The sequence below is a fragment of the Felis catus genome, chromosome F1, assembly GCF_018350175.1.
Source record: "Felis catus isolate Fca126 chromosome F1, F.catus_Fca126_mat1.0, whole genome shotgun sequence".
Lineage (NCBI taxonomy): Eukaryota > Metazoa > Chordata > Mammalia > Carnivora > Felidae > Felis > Felis catus.
In genome coordinates this window covers 16,885,125-16,912,166 of record NC_058384.1, presented here as the reverse complement: position 1 = coordinate 16,912,166, position 27,042 = coordinate 16,885,125, and the positions used below count along the sequence as shown (strand labels likewise).

General features: G+C 41.0%; 2 protein-coding genes across 14 annotated transcripts in view; both read right to left on the bottom strand.

Moving 5' to 3' along the window:
- Positions 1-131: 131 nt before the first annotated feature.
- CACYBP (calcyclin binding protein) lies at positions 132-11,849 on the bottom strand. The gene is made up of 6 exons (XM_011290910.4): positions 11,633-11,849; positions 6,666-6,885; positions 3,349-3,445; positions 3,017-3,116; positions 1,514-1,611; positions 132-709 (listed from the first exon to the last, which is right to left on the bottom strand). The coding sequence occupies exons 1-6, from the start codon at positions 11,651-11,653 to the stop codon at positions 553-555; spliced, it is 693 nt and encodes a 230-aa protein (XP_011289212.1). The 5' UTR covers positions 11,654-11,849; the 3' UTR covers positions 132-552.
- Positions 11,850-17,220: 5,371 nt separating this feature from the next.
- The window catches only part of RABGAP1L (RAB GTPase activating protein 1 like), a 762,235-nt gene continuing 752,413 nt past the window's right edge, over positions 17,221-27,042 (bottom strand). For 9 of the 13 annotated variants that reach the window (XM_045049367.1, XM_045049366.1, XM_045049369.1 and 6 more), the window contains 2 exons: positions 23,256-23,453; positions 20,139-22,281 (listed from right to left, as the gene is read on the bottom strand). In XM_045049367.1, the coding sequence (XP_044905302.1) occupies positions 22,129-22,281; positions 23,256-23,453 (351 nt within the window). In that variant the 3' untranslated portion in view covers positions 20,139-22,128. Of the gene's footprint in view, positions 22,282-23,255; positions 23,454-27,042 lie in introns of all 13 variants that reach the window. The other 4 variants (XM_023247520.2, XM_023247522.2, XM_023247521.2 and 1 more) reach the window with 1 other exon arrangement.

The following is a 27,042-nucleotide window of genomic DNA, read 5'->3' as shown; positions in this document are numbered from 1 at the left end:
AGGTTTAGCTTTAACTTAAATGTATTTAGAGAAAAACATTTGTGATTAGATTAGGGCATGGTGATGTGTTGTGTATATATATTAAGCTGTTCACAGAAAAACTCTACAACCTTGAAGTACACAGGTACAAATTTGCATTTTATGCAAAAATCCAGGTTTTATTTTTACTTATTCTTACATTGGTGGGAGGTGATGTCAGAAACTTATAGGCAAACGAGAACTTTTGTTTTCTACCTCTTAGCTGAACAAAAATACACACGATGTGGCATTATCATTAGGCAAGACTTGCTTTTTAACATTTCACACAAGAATACGATATTATCCTTTTTTGAACGAAATGCCCAGATTACTAAGGAAACCATCTTTGGAGGAAGTGTTTAATAAGCATATTTAAATAAATCCTCCAGTAGAAATGGGAGAATTCATTGCCTTTACTTAGAAGGCGGCTATGTAAGTAGTTATCTGTCAAATTTATCTGTGCAGCTCACCAACATTTCCTCATTGGAAAGATCAGTATTTTCACATCACAGTCCCCAAAATGACTTTCAAGTCTCAAAATTCTGTGTCTCCTTTGGCTTGCTTCTCTCTTGATTCCACCCAGGCTTTATTAATGGTTCGCTTCATATCATCATCTCCATCTTCATAAATTTTCTTTAGAACATTCATCAGTCCCTCACTAGGATCCGTTTCAGTGTCATAGGAGGGCTTTCTATTAAAAAGAAAACAAATAACGGAGATACAAATACATATATATAAATGATCCCATTTACTGCTATGTCCTTATCATAATGAATGCCTCCAGTTCAACCAATGTCCAAGCAGGGCAAATTATCTTCTTCACTTATTAAGTGCCAGATCGCATAACTGGCTCTGAAGAAACAGTAAGACAAAGACATAGTCCTGTACTCAGGTAATTCGTTCTCGATTTAAAATCAATTCAGATAGCTTCTAACCCTAACCAACCAAGTGCACGCAGGCTACCGGGGAAGGAGTGAGAGGAATGTGGAAGGCTAAGCAACTCAATGTAGGACATGGCCACTGCAGGATATTTAAACCAGAGTAACAGTTTGACCTAGGATGGAAGTATCTTTAAATGAACACTTTTTGGAATGGTCATTAATGGATAAAAATACTTTTTCACTCTACACCGGTGACTGTGAAACTAAATTACGTGTAAGAAACTTCTGTGGAATTCTTAGACTAATGAAAAGTAATCTCTGAGAAAGGACCTGGTATCCATATAGGAATACCACTGGCTTAGTGTTAAGAACCAGTACAAAACAGCCAATCAAAACTAAAGCCCTGGGTATAAAGCAACTTGCTGGCCATGTGCCCTCTTTTGGTAGGTTCTGACAGTTGAAAGATAGAGGATAACTGGGTTACTCAGTGGACATTAAGAGGTAAATGGTCAAATCGCAGACTACAGCTCTTCTCCACCATAGCAAAGTATTAAAAATCTACAATCCCAGCAAAGAATACATTAGAATTCTTAAAGAAATGAAAGTAAACTCACTCTTTTTCTTTGCATTCTTTTTCAACCTGAGTCAGGTAGTCCCACCTTGTGTTTTCTGCTTTCTTTCTACATAAGATAAGAACTGTATCTGTCTTAACCTGGAAGAAAAGCAGGAAAACAAGTACAATTTACAACACATGGAGAGAGCATGGATATTTGGAAAACAGTTAATCAAGTTACTATTACGTGTAAGACCTGTTTTACGTGTAATACTTTTACAAATAGGCCAGAGTCCAAACACTCATGGAAGAGAAAGACCATAGACAAGTAAAATTGGAATACCTTTAAATATAAAGACAAAAACCAAGATAAGGTGTCAATGGGGCTTCAAGGGGGAACTTCATTAAGAAAGGCCTCTGTGAGCTGAAATCTGAGCAGTGGCCCAAGATCTGGAAGAAAGGGCACTGCAAGGAGAAAGCCTGTAAAATGGGATGATTTTAGTGTGTTTGATAAAAAGGGACTGGTGAGATTTTGGTGACTGAAAGAGAGTTCTCAGAGATAGGCAGAAAGCAAGAGAATATACTCTTTCAACAATGATCCATATAATTCCTAGGATTATTTGAGCATTCAATTATGGGATTAATGGATGAAGAAGAAAGCAGTGAGACACAAGATAATTCATAAATTACATTCTAATACTACCTTTAACCTGCTACATAACTGTGCAAACACAGATGGCAAAATGGCACATCTATGTACCAGATACATTAAACCCTATTTATTTAAATTAGGGAAAAGATTATCTGAATTAGTGAGAAGTATGCATAATAGTTTAAAAGACTTTTTTACAGCTTTTACTAACTCCAGTTAGGCTGAGTGCTGAAGCCCTTTTATGTTTCGAAAATTTACATATGATGCTAATAATAACTACCATTATTTAAGCACTTTATATAATTTCAACTGTGTAAAACAAATCACTGCCATCATACAAATGAGGAAACTGAGGCACAGAGGGATAAACCATCATACAAATGAGGAAACTGAGGCACAGAGGGATAAAGTGAGCTGCCAAAAAGTCACAACTAGTAAATGGAAAAACTGGCATTAAAACTCAGTTCTCACTCTAAACCAATTTCAATAGTTTATTCCCTCTCCTGATTTTAATGGCATTATTCCCTTAATTTTTTTTTTTTTTTTGAGAGTGAGGGGGCAGAGAAACGGGGCTCACCTGAAGTGGGGTCGAGCTCAAGAACAGAGATCATGAGCCAAAGTCAGATGCTTAACTGACTGAGCCGCCCAGACACCCAAGAATCTATTCCCACAGGAGTTGACAAATGGCCAGTTAGTATTTCAGGGTCTGGTGTGCAGCTCCTTGTTTCGTTATAGCACAAATGCAGCCCCAGACAACACCTAAGTGAGCACAGGCATGTTCCGATAAAGGGATCAGGCTGTAGTTTGCTGACCCCTGTTATGGAGGATAAATTAATTCTAGCTCATCTCAACCCTAAATCAACCAGGTTCAATTTAATGAGGTTTTACATTATGACAAAAGAGCAAACTTACTTTTTTTGAACTGCCTTCCACAGAGATGGGTTTCAAGAGATTATTCACAATCATGGAGTAACTCTTTCCATTTAGATTCTTTACCAAGAGATCAAATGACCTACAACATAACAGTGAATACGTAAGCTTTGTGCTCTACAGCTCTTGTGGAAAAAAGACATGAGTTTTATTTCAGGATGTGCATTTGCCCACCCCTGGTGAGAGTAACCTCTTCGAAACACGTGTAAAGGACAATTCTAAATTTAAGCAAGTTTTAGAAACTGCAAGAGAAAACTGGTAATAAGGCAATCTCGGACTTAATGATCACTACCTTCCCCATTGTGAAAACTCACCTCTCTGTGAAATGCACCTGCACATTCTCAGTGGGGATTTGATGAACTCCAGTTAAGGTAATGTAGATTTTCACAAACTTATCTGACTGATCCCATCCTAGTAACAAAAAAAAAGGGACATGAGTGAAGTCTCAGTATCTCTAGAACAGCAAATGCAAATGGCTCCTTAAACTGGAGAAATCTAAATTCTAGTAATAGAAACATGGGAAAAATTAAAATAGAAGAATTTTCTAGATGGAGAAATTGAACTTCGTAACAGTTAAGCAATCTACCCAAAGTTAGGCATCTAGCTAGTGGTAGAACTGAGATTCAAATCCAGGTTTACTGAACACAAAGCCCATGTGTTGTTTTTTTTTTAATATACCTTAGAATAAGGAATATGAGCATTAAATACATTCTTTTAAGAGTAGCTCATTTTTCTAACACCACACACAGAAATAAACTCAAAATGGATCAAAGGCCAAAATGTGAGACATGAAACCATGAACTCCTAGAAGAGAACACAGGCAATAACGTCTCTGATACTGGCCATAGCAGCGTTTTTCTAGATGTGGCTCCTGTGGCAAGGGAAACAAAAGCAAAAATAAACTATTAAGACTAGGGGCGCCTGGGTGGCTCAGTCAGTTGAGCATCCGACTTCAGCTCAGGTCATGATCTCACAGTTCAAGGGTTCGAGTCCCGCATCAGGTTCTGTGCTGATGGCTCAGAGCCTGGAGCCTGCCTCAGATTCTGTGTCTCCCTCTCTCTCTCTCTCTGCCCCTCCCCTACTCACACACACTCTCTCTCTCCTTCAAAAATAAACATTAAAAAAAATAAACTATTAAGACTATATTAAAAAGCTTCTGCACATAAAAGGATCATCAACAAAATGAAAAGGCAACCTACTGAGTTTGCAAATTCAATACTTGCAAATAAGGGGTTAGATATTCAAAATATAGGAAGAACTTATATACAACTCAATACCAACCCCCCCCCCCAATCCAATGAAAAAAAAAATGGGCAGAGGACCTGAATAGACATTCTCCCAAAGACCTACAGATGACCGACACATGAAAAGATGCTCAATAATCATCAGGGAAATACCAAATCAAAGCTACAATGAGATTACCACCTTACACCTGTCAAAATGGCTAGAATTAAAAACAAGAAATAACAAGTGTGGGTGAGGATGTGGAGAAAAAGAAAACCCTGTGCACTGCTGGGTGGGAATGCAAACTGGTACAGCCAGTGTGGAAAAGAGTATGGAGGTTGCTCAGGAAATTAAAAATAGAAATACCATATGATTCAGTAATTCCACTACTGGGTATTTACTTGTGGAAAGCGAAAACACTAACCTGAAAAAATATGCACCCTATGTTTATTGTAGCATTATTTATACAAGACAGGGAAGCAACTTAAGTGTCCATCAAAAGATGAATGGATAAAGATGTGGTATATAGGATACACATGTGGAATATTACTCAGCCATAAGAAAGATCTTGCCTCTGCAACAACATAGAAGGACTGAAAGAGTATTATGCTAAATGAAGTCAGAGAAAGAAAAACAACTACTCTATGATTTCATTTATATGTGTAATCTAAAACACCAAACAAAAGCAGAAACAGACCCATAAATACAGAGAACACACCAATGGCTGCCGGGAACCACCATAGGCACAGTACAGTGGTGAAGGGGAGTGGGAGACAGAGGCTTCCAGTTATGGAATAAGTCAGGGGGAATAAAAAATACAGCAGGGGGAATATAGCAGATGATACTGTAATGGTGCCAGATGGCAGCTACATACAGCATAACACAGAGATGCTGAATCACTATGCTGTACACCTGAAACTAATGTATCACTATGGGTCAACTACGCTCAAAAAATTAAGCCCCCCCCCCCAAACAAAACAAAACACCCAGCTCATTTTCTTTTTGTGGAATTTTTCTTATACCTAAATATCAATAATTCTCTACTAAACTGGATGGCTAAACATCAGCACCATCTAATTTCATAATCCTTTCTACTTCTCTAAGCAGTTAAAAGGCAATCATAGTTTCCTTAATTCCCTTCCCTGACAAAGTAGAATTCAGAGTCCAATTCATCCAAATACAATTTCACTAATCAAGATCTACTAAATGCCACTGAGGCATACGTTATCAAACTATTCATATTATTCTCTAACCTAGATGAATGGCCAACACAAAATACATATTAACTTCACATAGAAAGTATATTCTAAAAACGTATATGTATTTATCGTATATATAGATTAAATACATATATCCCAGACTGTCCCTTGCTTAGTCCTATACAACAGAAATGTACTGGTCATCAAAAAAGATGTCCTAGAGAGAGTTCTGCAGAACCTCGTCCAGTTTCTTCCCATGCATTCAATCCATCCCTAAATGCAAATCTAGGTTCCTGGGTGCATGCTATAATCCTACAACCTCAGACCAGTTTCCTATGGTCGAGTAAATACACAGCATTATCTCCTTATTGTACCACAGTTCGTCTCTTAAGCAGGACACACTGCTTTTCATTAGGACAACTGCTTTTCATTAGGACAATACAGAAAACACAGTGCCTTTCACCTCCCCAGGCGTGTCCTCTCCTCACACTTGCCGAACTTGCCCTCCAAACTCAAGTGTCTCTTGTAATTCTCCATTCCTTACCTCCTTCAGATTACATCAGCTGTACTCCCACAGAACTTCCCAAATCTCTATTCATTTAAGCAAATAGGAAGTGACTACTACATGCTAGATGTTGTGAGCACAAAGAAAAATGACCGTCCCTCCCCTCATGAAAGCTCCTCAAACCGAAATTGCACTGTTCCAAACAACCTACTGAGGGAAAACAGCATTAGTACACGACCTGGTGTTAGTTGTAGGTCTGTGTTCTAACCACACCATGAGCAAGGATCGGGTCTTGGTCACTGTTGTTGCCACGAGCCCAAGCACAATAGTGGCACATATTAGGCGCTCAAAGATGTTTCTCGAATATAACTAGATTCCCTTCCTTAGATAATACTGGTGGTTGTTTGGCAAAATATAATGCAAAACATGATTAAAGCAAAACAAGAATCTGTGTTCCTCATATGCTGAACATATTTCAGAATAGGTTCATTTTTGTTGCTACTCATTGTACTAAATCATTTTGCTCTCTTGTTAGAAGCTTCTAGAATGTATTCTTTCCTTTCTTCATCGATGGGTCTTCTCTTTCAAACCACCAAAAGCAAACACTGAGATTGTTTTAAAAATTGAGTTTGTTAGTGGGTCACTACTCAGGAATAAGTTACTGGAAGGCAGAAAGAGCTGCATGTAGGGTAGTGAGTCATACCGTAATTACTGATTTTCACGGTGTATCCCGTTGTAATGGGAGCAACCACAGCAGCTGGCTTTTCACTGTCAACAAGTTCTGCTTTTCTCTGTGATTTCTGCTGCACCTTGTTCTTGATTTCGGTCTCGATCTTGGATTTTTCAGTTGTAAGGGCATCACGTACTCTTTTTCTAGTGGCCTTTTCCAGGAGCACCTTCACCTCTTCTAGATCTTTCTGTAGCTGTATTAAAACAGAAGGTAAGTTAGCTATGATAGAAAAGATAACAGCTGGATATTATGCCCACTGGTCATTTCAATTTACTGAAGAGCTAAGTATTAAGAGGCTCATTTAAATTTACTAGGGTTGGTTACAACCTGGGATTCGTTTCTCCAGCCTATAGAACTGTAAATAACTAAAGCTTCCTGGTTTTCTTAAGGAAAATTTAATATTAATGTAGCAAGAGTTAATTAAGCCTAAATTTTTCACTTTGGTAGATGTTATCTGCCTTTGTTTTAGAACATTTTACTTACAAGATATTTCTGTGATTCATAAAGCTGGATGAATAAATCTTAAAAAAAAAAAAGCCAATTCATGGATTTCCTTTTAACATCTCTTCCTAGTCATCAGATATTAGGAATTTTAAAAATCTTTCAAAAGATGAGCAAATACATGATGAACAGGGTGAAATGCTATGGTAACTTTACTGAAGTAGTCTACTTTCTGCGATTGTTCCTCAGACTCCTATCCCAAATGTTACACATAATAAGTTTGCATTTTTAAGACAAGAAATAAAAAAATAAAGACCTATTTTTGCTTTTAAGAAAATGTCTTGGGGTGCCTGGGTGGCTTATTCGGTTAAGCGTCCAACTCAGATCTGGTCCTGATCTCTCAGCTTGTGAGTTCGAGCCCCGCGTTGGGCTCTGTGCTGACACCTCAGAGCCTGGAGCCCACTTCAGATTGTCTCCCTCTCTTTCTCTGCCCCTCCCACGCTCACACTGTCTCTCTTTCAAAAGTAAACATTAAAGAAAAATTTATTAAAAAAAAAAAAAGGGGGGCGGGGGAGAAAAAGTGTCGTTCTGAATCTCAGGGGTAATGATGCAGTCTAAAGTCTGGGTCTTGGCTGCACCGTAGAGGAGACAACCCTAGGTGAACAATCCGAAGTGTGACATACTCCTGGTGCACTAAAAAACCCACCTGTTTGTTCTTCTCTCCTCATGTGAATACACTGCCTGCCAGTGTCTATTTCTACTTTCTGCAGAATGGGCCAACATTTTATGAAGAGTGAAAGATAATCAGCTTAAAACCTTTTCCCCAATTATCCTCTGATGTACTGCAAATGCATAATATCCTTACAAACAAGGGTTTGTTTTTCTTAAAATAATTTTACATTCTGGCTTGATTAATAACAATTTGACTCTAGCTGAGTTCTTATTTAAAAAAAAAAAAAAAACAAAAAAAAAAACCTAGTATAGGAGCGCCTGGGTGGATCAGTGGGTTGAGTGTCTGACTCTTGATTTCCAGTTAGCTCATGATCTTGAGGTTCATGAGTTCAAGCCCCTGCATCGAACTGTTAGCGCTGAGCCTGGTTGGTATTCTGTCTCCCTCTCTCTCTGCCCCTTCCCCAAGCACAGGGGCATGCAAGGTCTCTCTCAAAAATAAACATTAAAAAAACCCTCAATATAAAAATCTTCAAATGCTTGATAACTTAGTATTAGTATAATGTCCAAAGTAGTGTTAAGGTCTTGTTTATTTGTATTATTTATTTTTAATTACATCCAAGTTAGTTAGCATATGGTACAACAATGATTTCAGGAGTAGATTCCTTAATGCCCCTTACCCTTTTAGCCCATTCCCCCTCTCACAACCCCTCCAGCAACCTTCTGTTTCTCTGTATTTATGAGTCTCTTATGTTTTGTCCCTTATGTTCATCTGTTTTGTATCTTAAAGTCCTCATATGAGTGAAGTCATGATATTGGTCTTTCTCTAATTTCACTTACTATATTACCCTCCAATTCCATCCACATAGTTGCAAATGGCAAGATTTCATTCTTTTTGATTGCCAAGTAATACTCCATTGTGTGTGTGGGTGTGTGTGTGTATCTATCTATATCATATTTAAAGTCTTGTTTCTTAAGTCTTACAAAATGTAGTAACAAATTCAAATGCTTTCCTGGTCTTACATTATCTCATTTAACTCAGATGCCCCTCCTTTTACTTCTCTGTAACTACTAAGATGGTACACAAAAAGTCCAACTGTGGCCAGTCTCCTGTCCTTATCTACTCTTCCCACCCCCAAAAGTCCTATTACTAAGACAACAAACCCTGCAATTTCATCTATTGAGCACTGAAGCAAGATGCTTTAATTCAAAGCAATAATTTATCATGGTGGTCTAAAAAATTCACATTGATTCTAATACCAATATGACAAAATTTTTGAAATGTAAAATTAGTGTATTTGTTCCCAAGTAAGGAGTCAGTTAACAACAAAAAACCCCAGAAAATAATATATCAAGTCTAAACAAAATGTTTTATTTCTTGACTGTACAGGAATTGTTTCTAGAACACTTAGGAAAGAACTCTGAGAATTAAGCAAGGAATTCTCAGGCCTCATTACAGCCAATTTTGGCGCTCACCTACTACAAAAGGAAGGTATCCACTGTAAGTCTGAAGCAACTCACAGAAGGCCTGTTTTAGGTAATTCCTCAGTTCTTCTACTTGCAAACCTGAAACCAGTAAAGTTGATCCCTTTGTTACTTTTCCTACCCACAAGCTTTAAGAAGTAATTTAGGAGGCATTCATTTGTTTTCTTTATGCAAAATCCCATTCCCCTTTTATCCCCACCCTTAAACACATTCAAGCTTTAAGTATTTCCAAATTCTTCACCAGGGAGCATTAAAACCAAAGTGCCTCAAAACAAAAGGACTTGAACACAGCCACCAACCACATGAAAAAAGATGTTCAACATCCTTAGTCATTAAGAAAATGCACATCAAAATCACAATAGGATGCCATTTCACACCCACTAGGAAGGCTAAAGTCAACAACAAAAACCCCTGAAAACAACAAGCCTTAAAAGGTGGACAGAAATTGGAACCTTCATACACTGCTTGTGTGAAGGTCAAGTGGTGCAGCCATTTTGAAAAGAGTTCACGTGCTCCTGCAATTCCACTTTTAGGTGTATACCTCACAGAATGGAAAATACACGTCCTCATAAAAAGTTGTACACAGTATTCACTGCGGCACAGTTCAGAACAGCCCGAAAATCATCCAAATGTCAACTGATAAACAGAGAAACAAAATGTGGTATATCCACATAATGGAATATTATTTGGCCATCAAAAGGAGCACATGCCACACTTCGGATGAACTAGAGATTATGATCAGTGAAAAAAGCCAAAAGTAAAAGGCCACATACTGTAAGACTCTACTTATAAGAAATGTCCGGAGTGGGCAAATCCATAGTGCCAGTGTAATTAGTGGCTGCTGGAGGGAGGGGAAGTAGGAAGTGACTGTTTAACAGACACTTAATAGGTTTTGGGGGGGGAGTGATGAAAATGTGGAATTATAGAGCAGTGACAGTTGTGTGACGCTGAATATTTATCCTAAAAACCATTAGACCAGCAGTGGGTGTCTCGGTCAGTTAAGCATCCCACTTCAGGATGCTCAGGATGTGATCTCCCAGTTCCTAAGTTTATGCTTGGCATCAGGCTCTCTGCTCTAAGCACAGAGCCCACTTCAGGTCCTCTGTCCCCACCCCCCCCCGCCCCTCCTCTGCTTGCCTTAAAATAACTAAACATTAAAAAAAATTTTTTTTTAAATAGCCAATACTTTAAAATAGTTACAACATTGAATTTTATATCAAACCAAAACTATCCCAGAAGTGCCCCTAAGTGTGTATTTTTAAGTACCTCAACTGAGAAAAATTCCTTATTTTGAAAAGGATTAATACTGAGCTATCCATGTGTGTGACTGTAAAGTCACTGTAGAGACGGTTTCCTCAGGACACATGGAAGGAAACCCAAGGCCTAACACATACCATAAACCTGGGGCAAGGTATTCAGACCACACACACACACACACACACACACACTCTTTTTCTTCATTTAAAGCAGATTCTTAGACTTCCAAGTCAAGTCTGGGATTTTTCAGACTTGTTCGTATTGAGGAAAAGATTTCCAGAAAACCAATCTCGTTAATACTCAACACTTTTCTGTAAATAACAGTAACATGCAGTGACATCCTACTTAAGCCAAGAAAAGCGCAATGTAAGTATTATTCCCATTTTGCAACTGTGCAAACTAAGTCTTCAAAAAAGTTAATCCGCCCCCGTTCAGAGTTTATAGAGCTTTCGAGAGAAAAAGGCTATCCGCCCCCCAACCCCCGCCAGTCACAACTAAATTTTGCCAAGCACGGTCTGAAACATTTTGGATACTAAAATGTGGCACCGAACAGCACAGTTATTTGCCCAAAGTAACACAGATACTCATATGCGCAGAGAAAACAGGACTAGAATCCAAGTGCCAGGAGCAAAGGCTTCTCACCTTCCAACCACTTCTACGGTGAAATGACCCTCGGTTTCTGCAATCAGCACTAATTTAAAGAAGCTTCACGTCCTCGGGCTAGTATAGAAGGGGCAGACGGAGCCGGAGGAAAACGTGAAGGTGACCAGCTCACCCAGGTCCACCGCGGGCACTACCTGCAGCCGGGGACCGCGACACAGCCCCGCGCCCTCAGCCACCGGCTCGGGCCGGGGCTGAGCGGCGGGCATCGATCGGCAACTTTCCCCGGGCCAGCGGAGGCCGGAAGCCGGCAGGGGCCGCTGCAGGTGGGCGGGTGGGCGGCCGAGGCGAAGCTCGGGGACCGGAGAGGCGACCACCGAGCACCTTATCACGGAAAAGAGGGCGTGAAGGGGGTGGGGGGCGAGTGCCGGGAGACAGCGGTGAAAGCCCCGCACGACCGAGTGAGGACGATGAGGCCAGACCCTTACCTCTTCCAAAGCTGAAGCCATGGTCAGGCTGGGTCAGGCAAGGCCCGAGCTGCAGCCGCGCAGAGCAGAGAACAGGAAACACCACCGAACCCGCTCACCCGGACGCAGGCCCCACCCGCACGAGGAGCAGCGCTCGCAGCCCGTGCGCACACTCGACCCGGCGCGACACCCAGCCCGCCTCCCGCACGCGGCGCCTCTGGAACCTTCGCGAGCCCGTCGTCGCCGCACCCCCTCGCCCCCCCACCCCGCGCGCGCCGCTCACCTCGCTCAGCCCCGCCCCGCCAAGCCTAGCCCCGCCCCGCCCCCGAGCCTCCTAGTAACGCTCAACTCTCGCGAATCCACCAAGAGCTCGGGAAAAGTAACGCCTCTTCCTCCCAGCCCGGGAAACTGTACGTATTATACTTTGACGTCGCGAGTCCCGGCTGCGCAGTCGCAGTTCAGAACCGCTGTCTCGGCCTACCTTCACTCAACCCCGGAAATAACGTATGGGTTTTCGGGCTCCAAGTCGGAAGTTGATTAGAGAGTCGGCTGACTCCGTCACCTCTAGGGCACCTCGGTAGGCAGCCATCTTATCTAAAGCTAATTTGTGAGCCTCTTCGAAAAAAGGACAAAAACAGGGGGAGAAGGGGCAGGTTTTTTATGTTAAAAAGGGGAAGGATGAAGACGGTTAACGTAGAGGATCCTGAAGGAATAGTTCGGTTTTCAGTGGGTTCTGGCGTTCTGGATACGTCACCACGATTTAGCATCTACGATATGGTGGCGTCATCACCGAGCGCCTTGGGAGGTGGGGTCGCGCTGGCCACGTGACGGGGCCCACTCGAGCGGCCCGAGCGTTAAAGCGGCTGATGCGACAATTGTGGCTCCGCTTTTTTACGTTGACGAAGCACTTTTCTGGTATTTTCGCCACCTTCACCGACCATTCTGCAACCCTCTAGTTCTACCTCAGGGTTGGGATTCGACTTAACTGAGCCTGTGGACCAGAGAAAATGTAGGCTGAGATTTCCTGGGATTACATCATGTTCCTCTTTTCAGATTATTTTAGCCTTTGGCAGCCTTAAATCGTGGCAACACGGTTGGGAACAAACAGTAACCTCTGGGAAGTCAGATAACCCTCACAGCTTTATATATCGCCCAAGGTAGCCATTAGAATCAGCAAGTCTGAGAAGCCAAAAAGCTACTAGAAAAGTGCAGGCTGATCATTGTCGTAGAGAAGATTCGGGAGTACAGCGCAAAAATACACGAACTGCAGCTACTCACAACATGCGTGAATCTCACAAACCTGACGTTAAGGGAAAGAAACCAGACATGCAAGAGTTCATGTCGTTTGGTTTTATTTAAGTGAGGTCTAAAACCAGTTAATCTAATCGGCTGTGGTGTTAAAAATCAGGACAGTCTTTATTTGGATGGGGGACAATGACCGAAAACAGCCACGAGGAGGCTTTTAGTTTCAGTTACAGTTCGGTTTCTTGATTTGGATGTTGGTCAGAGGTGTGTTCACTTTGTGGAAATTTCATGGAGCTGTAAACTTAAGTGTGGTTTTCTTGTGTGTGTTATACTTAGCTGAGAGTTACATTTATAAGTAGGCCCAGGAGGGAATTTTCCCGAAAAGATGAAATGTTAACGCTGATACACACAATTGTCAAAATTGATAGAATGAACTCTAAAGATCTGTGCGTTTTATTGTATGTTAATTCCTGTTTTCTTAAAAAAGTGTCCGGCCCAAAGCCTGGAATTATGTAGACTTAAATTAGGAACAAATAGCCCATTGCCCTCCATGAAAGCTTGGCCTAATGCAGTGATTTCCCAGTTTGCTTGATGCACCTAGGGCAACTCTCCCCACCCCCAGATATCCTAAAGTTACAAGATTTTCGATGCCATCTATTATCCCCTGACTCCCAAATCCGCAACACCTCTCCTCTGGACTTTGTGCTTAGATGTCTGAGAAGTACATCAAATTCAACTCTTCAAAAAACACAAAGCCTCCGGAGCCTCCTCACACCCCCTCAGTGTCTCGTTATTCTCCAGCTCCGCGAATGCTCACCTCAGACTCCTCATTGCTCCATCCGTGGAATTCCTACTCGAGTCTTCAACCTCAAGTCCTACCCTCTGTGCTGTAGCAAGACTTACTGGCCCTACCTACAAAGTTATGTTGATAATCAAAACACTGCTCACAATCTCCATTGCTACCACTGAGGACCAGGCCGCAGTTACTTTATCCGGATTTTTAGCATCATAACTGTTTTCTCTCCTCACTGTGCCTTTGTAGTTTTCCACAGCAGCCAGAGTAATGTTTTCATATTGTACTCCTTTGCTTAACAGCCTCCAATAGCTTGCTGTTAGGCTGAGAATAAATGCAAACTCTTTGCCATGACCTAGCGTGTGTGGCACGATCTTATCTCACCTAAGTAGCATATCATGTCTTATCTTCCAGAACTCTTCACCGCTCCCCGATCTCCCTGGTTTAAATCCACAGAGTTTGCTGCGTCTCCCTCTTTCTCTCTGCCCTTCCCCTGCTCGCACTCTCTCTCTCTCAAAAATAAACATTAAAGATATTTTAAATCCACGGAGTTTGCTCTCACCTCAAAGTCTGTATTCTTGTGCTTTGCTCTCTGGAATGCTTTTCCTCCAGACCATCACATAGATCATTTCTTCATTTACTCAGGTCTCTCAAAAGTAACCTCAGGGATCCTCTTCTTGCTGATGTTAGATTTCAGAGAAGCAGAATCAGTAGGTGACATACTTATTACAAGGAATTAACTTCTGCATTGTGGGAACTGGCTAAGCAAGTCCCAAGTCTGTAGGCTGGACAAGCAGGAAGGGATTGTGGGCAGTCTGGGCCCCATGAAAACGGGTTGAAGCTTTCATCCACACAAATCCGGGCGGGAAGAACTCCATTCTTCTCTCAAGTAAATCTCAGCCCTGCATTAAGACCTTCCCCCTGATTCAGTTAGGCCCACCCAGATTATCCCAGATAATCTCCCTTACTCAAAACTGATTGCTATGCAAAATACTTTACATAGCAACACTTAGTGTTTGAATCACTGGGAGTGTAGGCTAGCCAAGTTTACATATCAAAAACCATTTTACCAACCTCATCGCCCTCACTATTTCTCTCCACCCTCTTACCCTGTTTTTCTTCTTGGTAATTATTACCACCTGCCATATATTAGTCTTTTCCTACTACAACATTCTTGGGAGGGGGATTGTGGGCATTTTGCTTACTTCTTCCCTCCGATACATTCGGGAATGTCTTTTTTGGTTGTCACAACTGGGGAAATATTACTAGTATCTAGTGCGTAGAGGCCAGGGATGCTACTAAATATCCTACAATGCAGAGAACAGCCCCTCCCCCCACCAAAAAAAGAACGCTTTGGCCCAAAATGTCAATAGTTTTCTCTGAGGTTGAGAAAAATTCTTTGCTAGGGTTTAAGCTTCACAGAGGCAGTATCTTTTCGTCCACTTCATTTCTAGCACTTAGAGACTGGCACCAAAAAACAAAAACAAAAACAGACTGGCACAGTAGACAGGCAGTAAACTTGCTTGAATTAATGTAATGGACCTGGTAATCTGCATTTGGTTTTATTTTTATTTTTATTAAATACTATGATTTTTATTTTGTGAGTCCATGCTAAAGCCTGAACTTTTCCATTCAAGTAAACTTTTTTTTTTTTAAGTTCATTTTGAGAACAAGGAAGGGGGCAGAGACAGAGAATTCCAAGTAGGCTCTGCACTGTCAGCTCAAAGCCCCAATGCCAGGCTTGAACTCACCATGAGATCATGACCTGAGCTGAGGCTGGACGCTTAACAGAGCCACCCAGGTGCCCTGCAAGTAAACTTTTAAAAGATTTTGTTCTGTCTCCCTTTGACAGTAATCAAAAGCTTTGTTATAGGTGAAATTTCAAAAAGGTGAAATCAAGAATCCCATGCAAATATAAAAGGAGCGTGTGACAACTATTTTATTCAACTCCGTTAATGAAGGAACCCAGTAAGTTGTTAAACGTGTATCACAGTGCATTTGCATAATGGATACTTAGAGGCAACTTAATAATGGAATGTTAGTGTCAGTAGAGGGGCACCTGGGTGGCTCAGTGGATTAAATGTCCAACTTCAGCTCAGGTCATGATCTCACAGTTTGTGGGTTCGAGCCCCACATTGGGCTGTGCTGACAGCTCAGAGCCTGGAGCCTGTTTTTGATTCTGTGTCTCCCTCTCTCTCTGGCCCTCCCCTGCTTGTGTTCTCTGAAAAAAAACAGAACTTAACCCATAAAGTTAGATACAAACTGGCTAATGTCTTACAGGGTAGTAAACTACATACAACCTTTGGAGTTATCCATTCCACTGAAAAGCAAGTAGGGACTTGCATCCCTCCGGACATAAATCTACAGTTTAACATGTAGCTTCACCAAGTATAGGACCTTTAATCAGTAGTGAACAGTGAATCCCATTTACTGTTCATATCAAGAACCCTCGACCCATAACTGCAAACCTCGGTATTTATTTTCTGAATAATTTTGCTGTTTTACTTTTTTATGCAAAATTTCTTGTTTAAAATGCCACATTGGCCAGGGGCACCTGCCTGGCTCAGTTGGAAGAGCGTGTGACTCTTGATCTCGGGGTTGTGAGTTTGAGTCCCACGTTGGGTGTAGAGATAACTAAGAAAAAAATTAAAAAATATGACATGGACCAAACAGAAGAGGTGTCTGGTCTGGATTTGGACCACAAACCGTTTGATTCCACCATCTCTGATTAATATTTATTAACACGTGCTGAATTCTAAGAGGAGCCAACTAATTTCTTGGATTTCACGTAGGTTCCATGGACTCCCGGAATAAAATGCACATGGGGAATCTCTGCACTCTGCACCCACTTCGAGAACTCCTCTGGAGTTCTGCTTCACTTACAGGACCACCCACCGTGCTGTACTTTGAAAGACTCTCAGCAGCTACCTCATCCAGGATGAGCCAATCCAATGTTGTGAGACTCTGGAATGGGGACATGGAGATGGTAGACCAGCAGGTCACCTGAAGAGAAAACTTGTGAACTTGGGAGTTGTGCTCTTGGAAGCAGGAAAAGCTTGTTTTCCGAGAGAGAAGCAGCAGCAGATAACCATGACCTGGGAAGACACGCAGATTATGAAACAGTTGCCTACGTTCCTGATGGCATTCCAGTCCTTGTCCCAGTGTCTCTTTAGGCCCAGCTGTTTGGCCTTTATGAGATGACCATACCTAGTCCTTTTAATTAATTGCCTTATGATTAAACTAGCTGTGAGAGCGTCTGCTACTTGCAACCAAGGACTCTCTATAGAAAGAATAGGGCACTTGGCCGTGCCGCCGTGCACAGTACCAATTTGCAGGGTAGAGCCTGGAGCAAACTCCTGGCATAGTTTTTCTTTCTAAGTTGACTGGAGTCTAGTGTCAGGTAAGAAGTGTTACGTAAACAGTGGGTTCAGGGGATTCAGAATAAAGTCAACTAGAAACGTCAAAAAGACATACATGGACTTCAGAACAAACATTTATTACCACTTAATGGGGCCAAAGGGGCAACACAAACCACTGAAAACATCACCGACTCACAGAAATAGTCACCTTGTCACCTTTTGGTTGAATTTGTTTATTTCACAAGGCTTCATTCACACATGAAAACAAGATACTAATCCAAGTTCATAACTGTTAAAAAAGTAAACATTTCTTGGGACAATGTACAATAAATTGCACTTTTCTTAACAAGCATTACATTTACAGATAGCATGTACTATACATAATACATGGAATTATGGAAACATCGAATTGGTCAGTGTTCACAGAGGCTGCTCATCCATGTTTCTTTTGTAGTCAGCACTACAATCAACTCCTTTCTTCTAGAACCTGTTTTCATCAGAGAAGTCATGGGCAAAATCACAGAACTCATAAAAATAAATGGTACAGAATTTCTGCTACCTCCTCAGCAAGGGAAAGGTAGGAGTTGAAAGAAAGGAAGTGATGCTCATTCAGAAAGTTCTTCCTTCATTGAACTGAGGATCCAGACATTATGCAAAACATCAAAAATGGAGAAAGTGATGCAAAAGGCTATTGGGTCATCTTGGATTCTGGGACCATCTCCAGCTTTATTCTTGTGCTTGCATGACACCAGAGTCCTGATGCATTTATATACTTATAATTGAGTTTCCTCATACTTTATTCCACATATAATATAGTTATTAAACGTTACATTTTAATGGAAAAGATTTTACATGTTTTAATTCATTGCCAATGAAAAAGGAAAATAACTTTAAAATGTTTGGTTTTTACTCAACGATGCTTTTTTCTTAAAGTTTTCAGAATACTACTAATGACAGACCAAGGACGGAGGTGGAGAGAATGGACATGTTGATGATGTCTTTATAACATGTAACAAATTCATTCGGAGAGACACTGGCCGTGCAGTCTTTTAGATGGAAGCCGGGAAGGGAACACCTGACAGCCCACTGTAGTCCCTAAGCTACTTGTAAACATCTACTTTTCTCCTCACATCTCACGATCATCAGCTGTGGAGGTACAGCCCACATGGAGGTGTTCATTTTGGTTAACTTTTGGGGAGAGGGGAATTCCTAAGATTAAGGGCTTTGCCTGTATTACACGGACGTCGCTTTGCGAAAGGAAAGGTGTTCTAGAACAGTTCCAGCTCAGCGTGACGTCAGCATGGCAACCAGAGGGAAAGACAGTTCTGTATCTGCTAGTAGGAGATACGGGCCACTAGACTTTTGGTTGGCCTCGGCTGTATTCAGTTGCACGGTACCTGGCTGTACAAAAAAGGCAGGGATGCTCCCTGTGGAACCCTACCACTCACGCGCACAGGCAAATCTAACGGTGTTCAAGTTAAACAACAGAGTTGGTCCATTGCCTCATTTACTTGTAACTGAAGCAAGAAAAGCAGAGCTATTTTAGACTTTGTGGTTCGTTTTAACGAGGAAGTTGTACAATAGAATCCTCTTGCTGAGTAATTAAAAGTGTTCTTTCCCAGAGAGAGAAAACAAACCAGGTATTTAATTTTTTTAATTTATTTTAAAATTTTTCCCTTAAGGAGGTCCTGAAATCACACAACCACTCTGGCAGGGTAATTAGGCTGATTTCAGCTACAGAAAACAAGATCCCTTACATTAGTTAGATACATGATCTTCATCCTCAGTAACAAATCAACTCCTTTAAGGATTTCTCATCTCACGCCCTAAACTGTGTATTCTCTTGTTTTTCTCACTTCCTCTGGGAAATAAAGCCATAGCTATTAACTTAAATATTTTAAGGAAATGGAGGAGGTGTTTGAGAAAAATAAATATTAACACATAGTATAAAGGAATGAAAATTTTGGAAAAAATATGAAACAAGATAACTATTATTATTAAATAGCCCAACATCAGTGCAAAGATTGCTTTTGTACTTTACTATGGAAATTTAAGACGACCAGTGGAGAAATTACTAATTTACTAGCTGGGAGAGGGAAAGAGAGAGAGGTTATATATGGAAAGAGAGGTCGTAGGCCCATATGACATTCCTATTAGTGTTTCTGATAAGCACTCATAAACAGGACATTAGGTAACTGAGAATATCTTTGCATTAAATTATATGTAACTAAATATAACCAAATTGTGCCATAGCTTGGGATGTGGGAAGCTAGCAAACATGTGCACCGCAAAATTCAGCCTGGTTTCTTTCAGCTTGAAAGAATGTGTTAAACAAGAGTCTCGAGATACAAAAGCTAATGAACTGAATTATGAAATTGAAATTCATTCCCTTAATTTATTCTGCAGAATTTAATGAAAGAAGAAATCATCACTCTTTAGAATTCTGCAAATGTTGGATTTTTTGGAGGAATGTTTTCTACAACATATCCTAGGCAAAGACAAAAAACACTCTAGAATATTTGGAAATTTCCTAGATATTTGGGTTAGTTGATATCTAAAAGAAATTCAAGAGAAGAGTGGCAATTTTCAAATATGTTTCAAAATAAGTGAAATTAAAACTAGCAGTTACTTAATACCGGGATGCACAAGTTTGCAAACTGTATGTGGGGAAGGATATGTGGTTTGGGAGAGTGCTATGAGAACATATTGAATGAATAATCACATCCTATACCAAATTTTGAATTTTCTATCTTTAGTATTGCTACTGACCCAAAGGCATTGCACAAAGGAACAGTTCAGACTTATGGTACCAATACACGTGCCTAAGTATGATATGGAACTGGAGAAGAAAAAAAAATCTATAGATGGCCATTAAAATCTTTTGAAAGAGTTAAGAGAAAATTCAAAAGACATTACACATTTGGAATGCAGGTACCTGGTGATTTTGTTTAAAGAGAAAAAGATGTTAGGGGCTCTGGAACTGAGCCAGGTGTACAGGTAAGGACTGAACCCACAGCCATTCTTTTTGTCCCTCAACTGCGATGTAAGGAAAATACTGCAATTTAGGCATTCTGTGGAATGTGCTGAGTTTTGGAGGTTAAAAAGAGCTCTTACAGGAAAACTATGAGAGTCACAAAACACAAAAGAACATCTTTAATTTAGCTGGCCATTTCATAAGGCAACTTGTACAAGGCTTCCTGGAATAAAAGCATAAAGTACCAGCAAAGCTAAAAAATTATACTGAATGATTTACAGAAACAAGTACCAAGATGCAATTTTTCTAGCCATTATATTTAAACAACAACAAAAAGATTACCTTTGCTAAATCACCGAGTAGGGAATATTAGTCAACACACACTCAAGAATGCTGGATTATTTTCTTTTTGGTACAAGGAAATGAATATTATAATGAAAGATGTCAGGACCAAACAAATAATTCTGTAAAAAAAAGTATTATTTGATGAGTGTAACAAAGGGTAACATCCATATCGGTTTCATGGGTTGTAGATGATATAAACACAAGTGAAGGGGACTTAACTTTTTAGAGTTTAATGATCATTTTGGAGGAAAGGATCTACCACGAGCAACTTGTAGCACGTGCTCCCGGAGTCGAGATGGCTCTTCCTTAATTTTTACTTCCAAGAATGTGTTACTCTTAATTGCAACATGTGGCACAGACGAGAATCCCTGTGGCACTACAGAGTTTAAGGTCCTTGCTAAGAACGTGTTCAACAATGAAGCCAAGGATGAGTATCACTAAATGTTATTGTACATGCTGGCAGCAGTTTGGGTGGTGCAAAGGACCGAAGGCCTCCAAACTAGCTTAGAAGATGGGAAAATTGGTTTTGTCCTTACCAAACGATTTCCTGCAAGGACGATCCACACAGACATGTTAAATATCATTGAAAAAACTATTTCCACCAACTTTTAAACACTAGCTTTCCCTTTCCAGGAGATAAGTATTTCTATAAAGGTTTTGTATTCAATCAAAAATGTTACCAATGCATTCGCATCTCTTCCTCTCGGGTACCAAGGGCACATTTGTAGGGAGATACAGAAATCAGGAAAAGTTGCCCAACAGTAAACTAAGATGATGTGAAGCTGGCCTGTATTTCCCATTTCATAACTTTAAAAAGCTACAGTATATTAGTGTTTCCTTAGCAAATATATGTCAATATCAAATGAAATACTCTGTCCCTGGTTCTCTATTTCATTTTAAGCACAGTGCCTGAACCTGGGCCTCTCTAGGCTTGTCTGGTAAAGGTTCCCTAATGCTGCAGCTCGCACTAGACCCTCCTGACTTCACGTTTGCTGCAAGTGTTCATACTTAGGAATATGCAATCCCCATGCAGAGTTTCTCAAAAGGACCCGTTAGAATACTAGGGCCAAATGGTTTATCTTCTCCTGCGTTTATCAAAATCCCAGTGCCTTTCATCTAGCGTGTATTGTCAATAGTCTATCTTATTCTATGATTCTTGCCATTTCATTTCCAGATATACCCAACAGAAAATGAAAATAAACTAATTCCTTTTGGGGACTGCTCAATCCCAGGTTTACTCTTTGGACAGGATTATCGTTATCCAGGGAATCACTTTCGGGAAGAAACCTGATGGTCGTCACGAATGGCCCCACAGTGTGCTTTCTGTGAATAAGTCCTGAAAAGTTAAGAGCTTTCGGTTTCAATCTTTCTTTCTTTCTTTCTTCTTTTTTTTTAATTTGCTGTGACAAATATCATCTTATCACTTCAACCTTGGAATAAAAGACATCTCCATTTTTATGGAAGATAAAAGTAATTATGAATAATTAGTTCTAAATAAAAGGCATTTAGTTCTGAATTACTTATTTCCAACTAAACATCAGGCATATAAAATAATGTGTAATCACTATGATGGAACTGAACGTGGCCTCCCATGAAGAAGCTCGAAAACAGGTATTCAACATAAGTCAGGGCAGTTTAAGTAACATCCCTTTGAAAAGTATCAAACAAGAAAGAGAGCTACTGAAAGATTCTGGCTTGCTTTCTGGCCTCCTTTACTTTCCTTCAAAGGGACACTGGGGAGAGTCCTCCTGGGTTTCTGTCACTTTGATCATTGTGCTCTTGTGCTCGGGCGAGGCTGGAACTATGTGCTCTCCTTGGGTGGCTGGGTGGCCTGTGGTGGCTGCAGCGGCTGGGTGCCCGTGGCCGTTTTGATAGAGTTCAGGGTTTTGCTAAACCAAGAGTTTTTTGCAGCTTGGATTTCATTCATAAGGGCTCCTCTCTGATGTTCAAGTTCCTAATTAAAAAAAGAAAATCATTGCATTGTATAAATGTTTACCCTCTGCCCCCCAAATTAAGAGTATACTGCTTTTTGGAATCCCCAAGTCTGTATGAGCCATAGCTTTCCTCCCACAAAACCCAGGAGAGATTAAATTGGCTTCTTAATGCACTTTAGAGTTAAAAGAGTTACCGCTGAAAATCAGAAACTGCTTTCTCTGAACAGTGAAATAAAACCTCATTTTATCCACCCCCCCACCCCCCCCACCCCGGGCAATCTCAGTCCAAATTTAGGCTCGGGTTCAAAACCACAACTAAACATAGACGTGTGCATGGACTGAATCTGAATTTTCACTGATAGTGTAAGCATGAATGAGTTCTAGTTCCAAAACACATGGGCTTTGCCCCTGAGGACATACAGGGTCCAGCACAAAAACAGGTTATGGCGATGGATAAGGATCTTGGGGAAAAGGGAATGGGGAACAGTCCATCAGAATCCAGGATGATTTTTCTAATTATGTTATCTTCCAACATGGAAAGAGATTATGGGAAAAGGGATCTGGTAAAACCAGGTAAAGACGAAGCATAAAAAGCCCCTCCAAGAAGCAGGGGTATCAGCCAATGTTCAACTGTTCAGGGAGGGATAACGGAGAAAAGTCTGGCCTTTCATTTGCAGGATCAGCTACCAAAGTGGCTAAGTTCGATGAGAAAGGACCTTGGCAAAAAACACAAAAAACCGGAAAAAGCATATGCCTAAGTTCCCCCAAGATCTCATTTTAATTATTACATTTTCATTTAAAACTATGCGTTTATGTCACTGCTTAAACACGATGACGTAACATGCGACTACGTGGGACACCTCGGTAGGCAAACAACGTAATCACCTATGGAAGCGTCTCAGACTCTGAGCCAGACACGCAAGTTCCAAAGCGTGAGAAGGTGTCCTGGAGCCCTAACTGTTTGCTCCTGTTGATCCTTTACCAGATCACCAACCTGGATTTTGCACTTAGCCTCCACCAGCTGCAGCTTGGTCTGCGCCAATTCCAGCTCCAACTCCCTCAGCTGCTTCTTCAGGGAGTCCTTCTCGTCGTCCGGCTCGATCCCCTGGTCCTCTCTGCTGATGGCCGCTAGTTTCAAAGTGCCCTCTTTGCTGAAAATGTCACTGCAGTGTTTACACGTCATCATCTTACCCTGAAACATCCGAAAGGGATAACCAACCTCAAACCATTTCATAGCATAACGCGCTTCCTGAAACAACAGGACACGGGTTTTATTGAGACTCTGCTTGTGGTCATCAGATGCAGGTCTGTTTCTGGAGGTAATTACTTGTCTTGTGCTGCCACCAAAATGGTTTTAGTCAGCACAAAACCCAACTTTGCAAGATAGGTGCTCCTTTTTTTCCATAAAGTATCTCTAGGGAGACCCTGGAAACGGAAAATATTATAGCATCTCTCTGAAATCTGTTCTAGGAATGTTGGGCTTCCACTCCTCTTCCTCGAGAGCTATGCCATACGCTCTACAAGCAGTGTCTCATTTAATCCTGCAGCGAGGTCATCAGGTACTATTAAAACCCCCATCGTACCCCGTGAAGTAACTCAGAGTTTAAGTACCTAGCCCACAGCAGACTGAGAAAGGCCATGATGACTAACCTAAATCTATCCTTGCAACAAATAAAGCTTAGGTCCTTTTGTTCAGCTTTAAGTAAAGATGACCATTACTGTTCCAGGTAATGAAGGTAACTCTGCCACATGCTGAGATTGCCAGTCAAGCACACAGCACTCTCTTCAAGACAAGAGTGCTATTGTTGTCTTAAAATATATGGAATATTTCTATTTTAATGTACTATCATTATAATCTGTCCACAACAGAAACCATACTCCTCTCTTCACACACACACACACACACACACACACACACACACACACACACACAGAGCAACTCTCCCCACACTTGTGTGTCATTGTGCCTATTTCTACCATTTAGGCCTGAACACTTTGGGGTTATCTTCTCATTGCCTCCTCCTTCAATCCATAGTCAGCTGGTCATTAAATGATTTCTCTGACATGTCCAAGCTCTCCCCATCCCAGGCCTGAATCCCTAAAAGTCACCTTCTCAGCCCCCACTGATTTCTTTCTTCTCCCATCCTTAAAGCACTCTTCAGATTCCTACCTGATTAATATTCATTAGTCACTTAAAAGATATTTGTAACTCTCAAGAACCTTTTGAGGATAATCAGCCCACTACTGGCACTAAATAGGCACACAGCAAGTATTTGTTATATATATTTATTGTTGACCAAATAAAATGTTAAAGTGGTGGCTTTTGATCGGGTCTTAAATGATGAAAAGTTTACCAAGCTGGGTAAGCAGTGTTATTAGGCTGAACTGAGGGAGGAGGACATTTCAGCAGGGAGAACACTGGGTGCAGAGACACCGGCCCTTCACAGGACCGCAGGGAGCCTGAGATGGCTCAAGCGGGAGTAAATGGCGCAAAAGGGAGAGGCAGGAAGTGAGAAGGGTTCTCCACGGCCATGATGTAACGGTCCTTAAATGTAATGCTATCAAATCCTGCTTTTATCCTACAGAAAATGCATTCACTCACTCTATCCTGTGCTATCTGTTGGAGAGAGACCAATGAGCCCCATGACGCTGCAGTCAGGCGAACATGCTGAGTACAAAGCTGTGGTAGAGACTGCAGGTTCCCACCAGATCCGTCTCCCGCGCTGCCAGCGGTGAGCCTGACGCAGGGCTCCCCTTCTTCCTTGATAACAGAACTCCTGATTTTATTTGGGCTGGCAGTTTGCCCAGTTACAAGGTGCCATTTCCCAGACTCCCCTGAGGCAAAGTGTGCCCATGAAATTAAGTTCTGATATGTGAGCGGAAGGAAGTGTGGTAGGGAGCTTAAGGAAGCTACTCAGAGCTCACCCTGCTGGAGCTGGGCCCTCGTACCGTCGCATCTCCTTCCAGCCTAACATTCTACCATGGAATGTGGGTGTGATGGAAGAAACTCCAGTTGACACGTTTGACTTTTAGGTCACCGTGAGGATGGAAGGTCACTAATGCTGTGGATGTGGGTCACTAATAACTAATGAGCTTGGACTGCTGATGAAACCAAGGATCTTTCTAGCCCTAGACTTATTTTTACATGAGAGAATCAACATCTTCTATGTTTAAGCCAATGTTGATTTGGGTTTCCTATATGTGGCCAATCTAAGTCTAAACTGATGCACAGAGACAGTCAAATATACACTGGGGAATGCTCATTCTGATCACAGAGTAGAGGATTATCTGAAGGCGGAACGGTGTCATGGGAGGATGGAAAAATCAAAAGCTGCAGCATCGCGCCAAACGAAATGAAAAGGAAGTAGCTCTGATGAAACAGGATGTAGTATGGAAATGACTAAGGGTGTGGAGAGTAGAGTCCCACTCCCTGGGTTCAAATCCTGGCATTACTGTTTATCTGCTAAGTGACCTTGAGATCATGAATTACCTGTTTTAGTAATCATCAATAAAAACAAGACATGGTAAATCATTAAAAAGAAGATATAATAGTATCTACCTTCTCAGAAGCTGTGAGGATTAAATGGGGAAATCCTTGGAACAGTACACACAGTAAGTGTTTAATAGGTGTTAGTTATTCTTTATTCAGCTAAAACAAGTTCAAATTCCTCTTCCCAAATATCATGGCCTCTCATTAGATAACCCTACCTCCTTATTCAGTATTTCCCTCTATTCCTTCGTACATACTCTAATCACACAGTCTCCTTGATGAAATACCAAAATGCTCGTTCCAATTTCTGGGTCTTCAATAACAGTTTTTTCCAGAATGTCATTAAAAAATTTTTTTTTATTTTTAATGTTTATCTATTTGTGTGTGTGTGTGAGAAAGAGAGAGAGAAAGAGAGAGAGAGAGAGAGAGAGAGAGAGAGAGAGAGAGGCAGGCAATGCAAGCAGGGGAGGGGCAGAGAGACAGGGAGACACAGAATCCAAAGCAGGCTCCAGGCTCTCATCTGTCAGCACAGAGCCCGATACAGGGCTTGAACCTGTGAACCATGAGATCATGACCTGAGCAAAGTCGGATGCTTAACCGACTGAGCCACCCAGGTGCCCCTAGAATGTCTTTTTAAAATCCTTCTAACAGAATTCTACCCATCCTGCTTCAGTCCAACCTCCTCCATAAAGTCATCTCTGGTCTGTAGTTCTTATGATTTTGCTTTCTCTACAACCCTGATTGTCATCCAACTCAACGCTGACTTACATGCTTTTGAACTATTTCCTAAAGGTTTCATGTGCATATGTGTAACTTGCTCCTGCAGGAAAATTCTAAGCTTCTTGTTATACATAATTTCCATAAAACAATAGAAGTCATAGCTGTGCACATAGTTGGATGCTCAATAAAACCTCGAGTATCCATGTAAATCATTTCATTTCTATTTCCACAAAGATTTTAGTTCAGGATGGTTAACCCTTTTATGCCAAGGCACTTCATCAACTGAGTGTTGGTCAGTGTAAAAAGAATGATAAAGGCTAAGTACGAAGAGGGGTAAAGGTGGACCAGAGAGCAAAGGTATGAGCCCTGAATTCTAGGGTTTGGGCGGGGAGATGACCAGCTTTATAGTCACTAATAATCTAAGAATGTTTAAGAAAAAAACATGTTTGGAATACAAAGTCAGAACAAGGTTCATATTTCAGTTCTCATGTCTCATGTTTTCAGGTTATAAACTTATAAAAATATGTATCTATTGTATGCCAACTACTAAGCTAAGCACTTTATATATGTT

Coding starts and splice junctions, on each gene's coding strand:
- CACYBP (XM_011290910.4), bottom strand. CDS start 11,653: ATGGCTTCAGCTTTGGAAGAG. Junction 3,117..3,348: donor CAGGTGCATTTCACAGAGAG/GTGAGTTTTCAC, acceptor GTTATGTTGTAG/GTCATTTGATCTCTTGGTAA. Junction 710..1,513: donor AAAGAATGCAAAGAAAAAGA/GTGAGTTTACTT, acceptor TCTTTTTAATAG/AAAGCCCTCCTATGACACTG.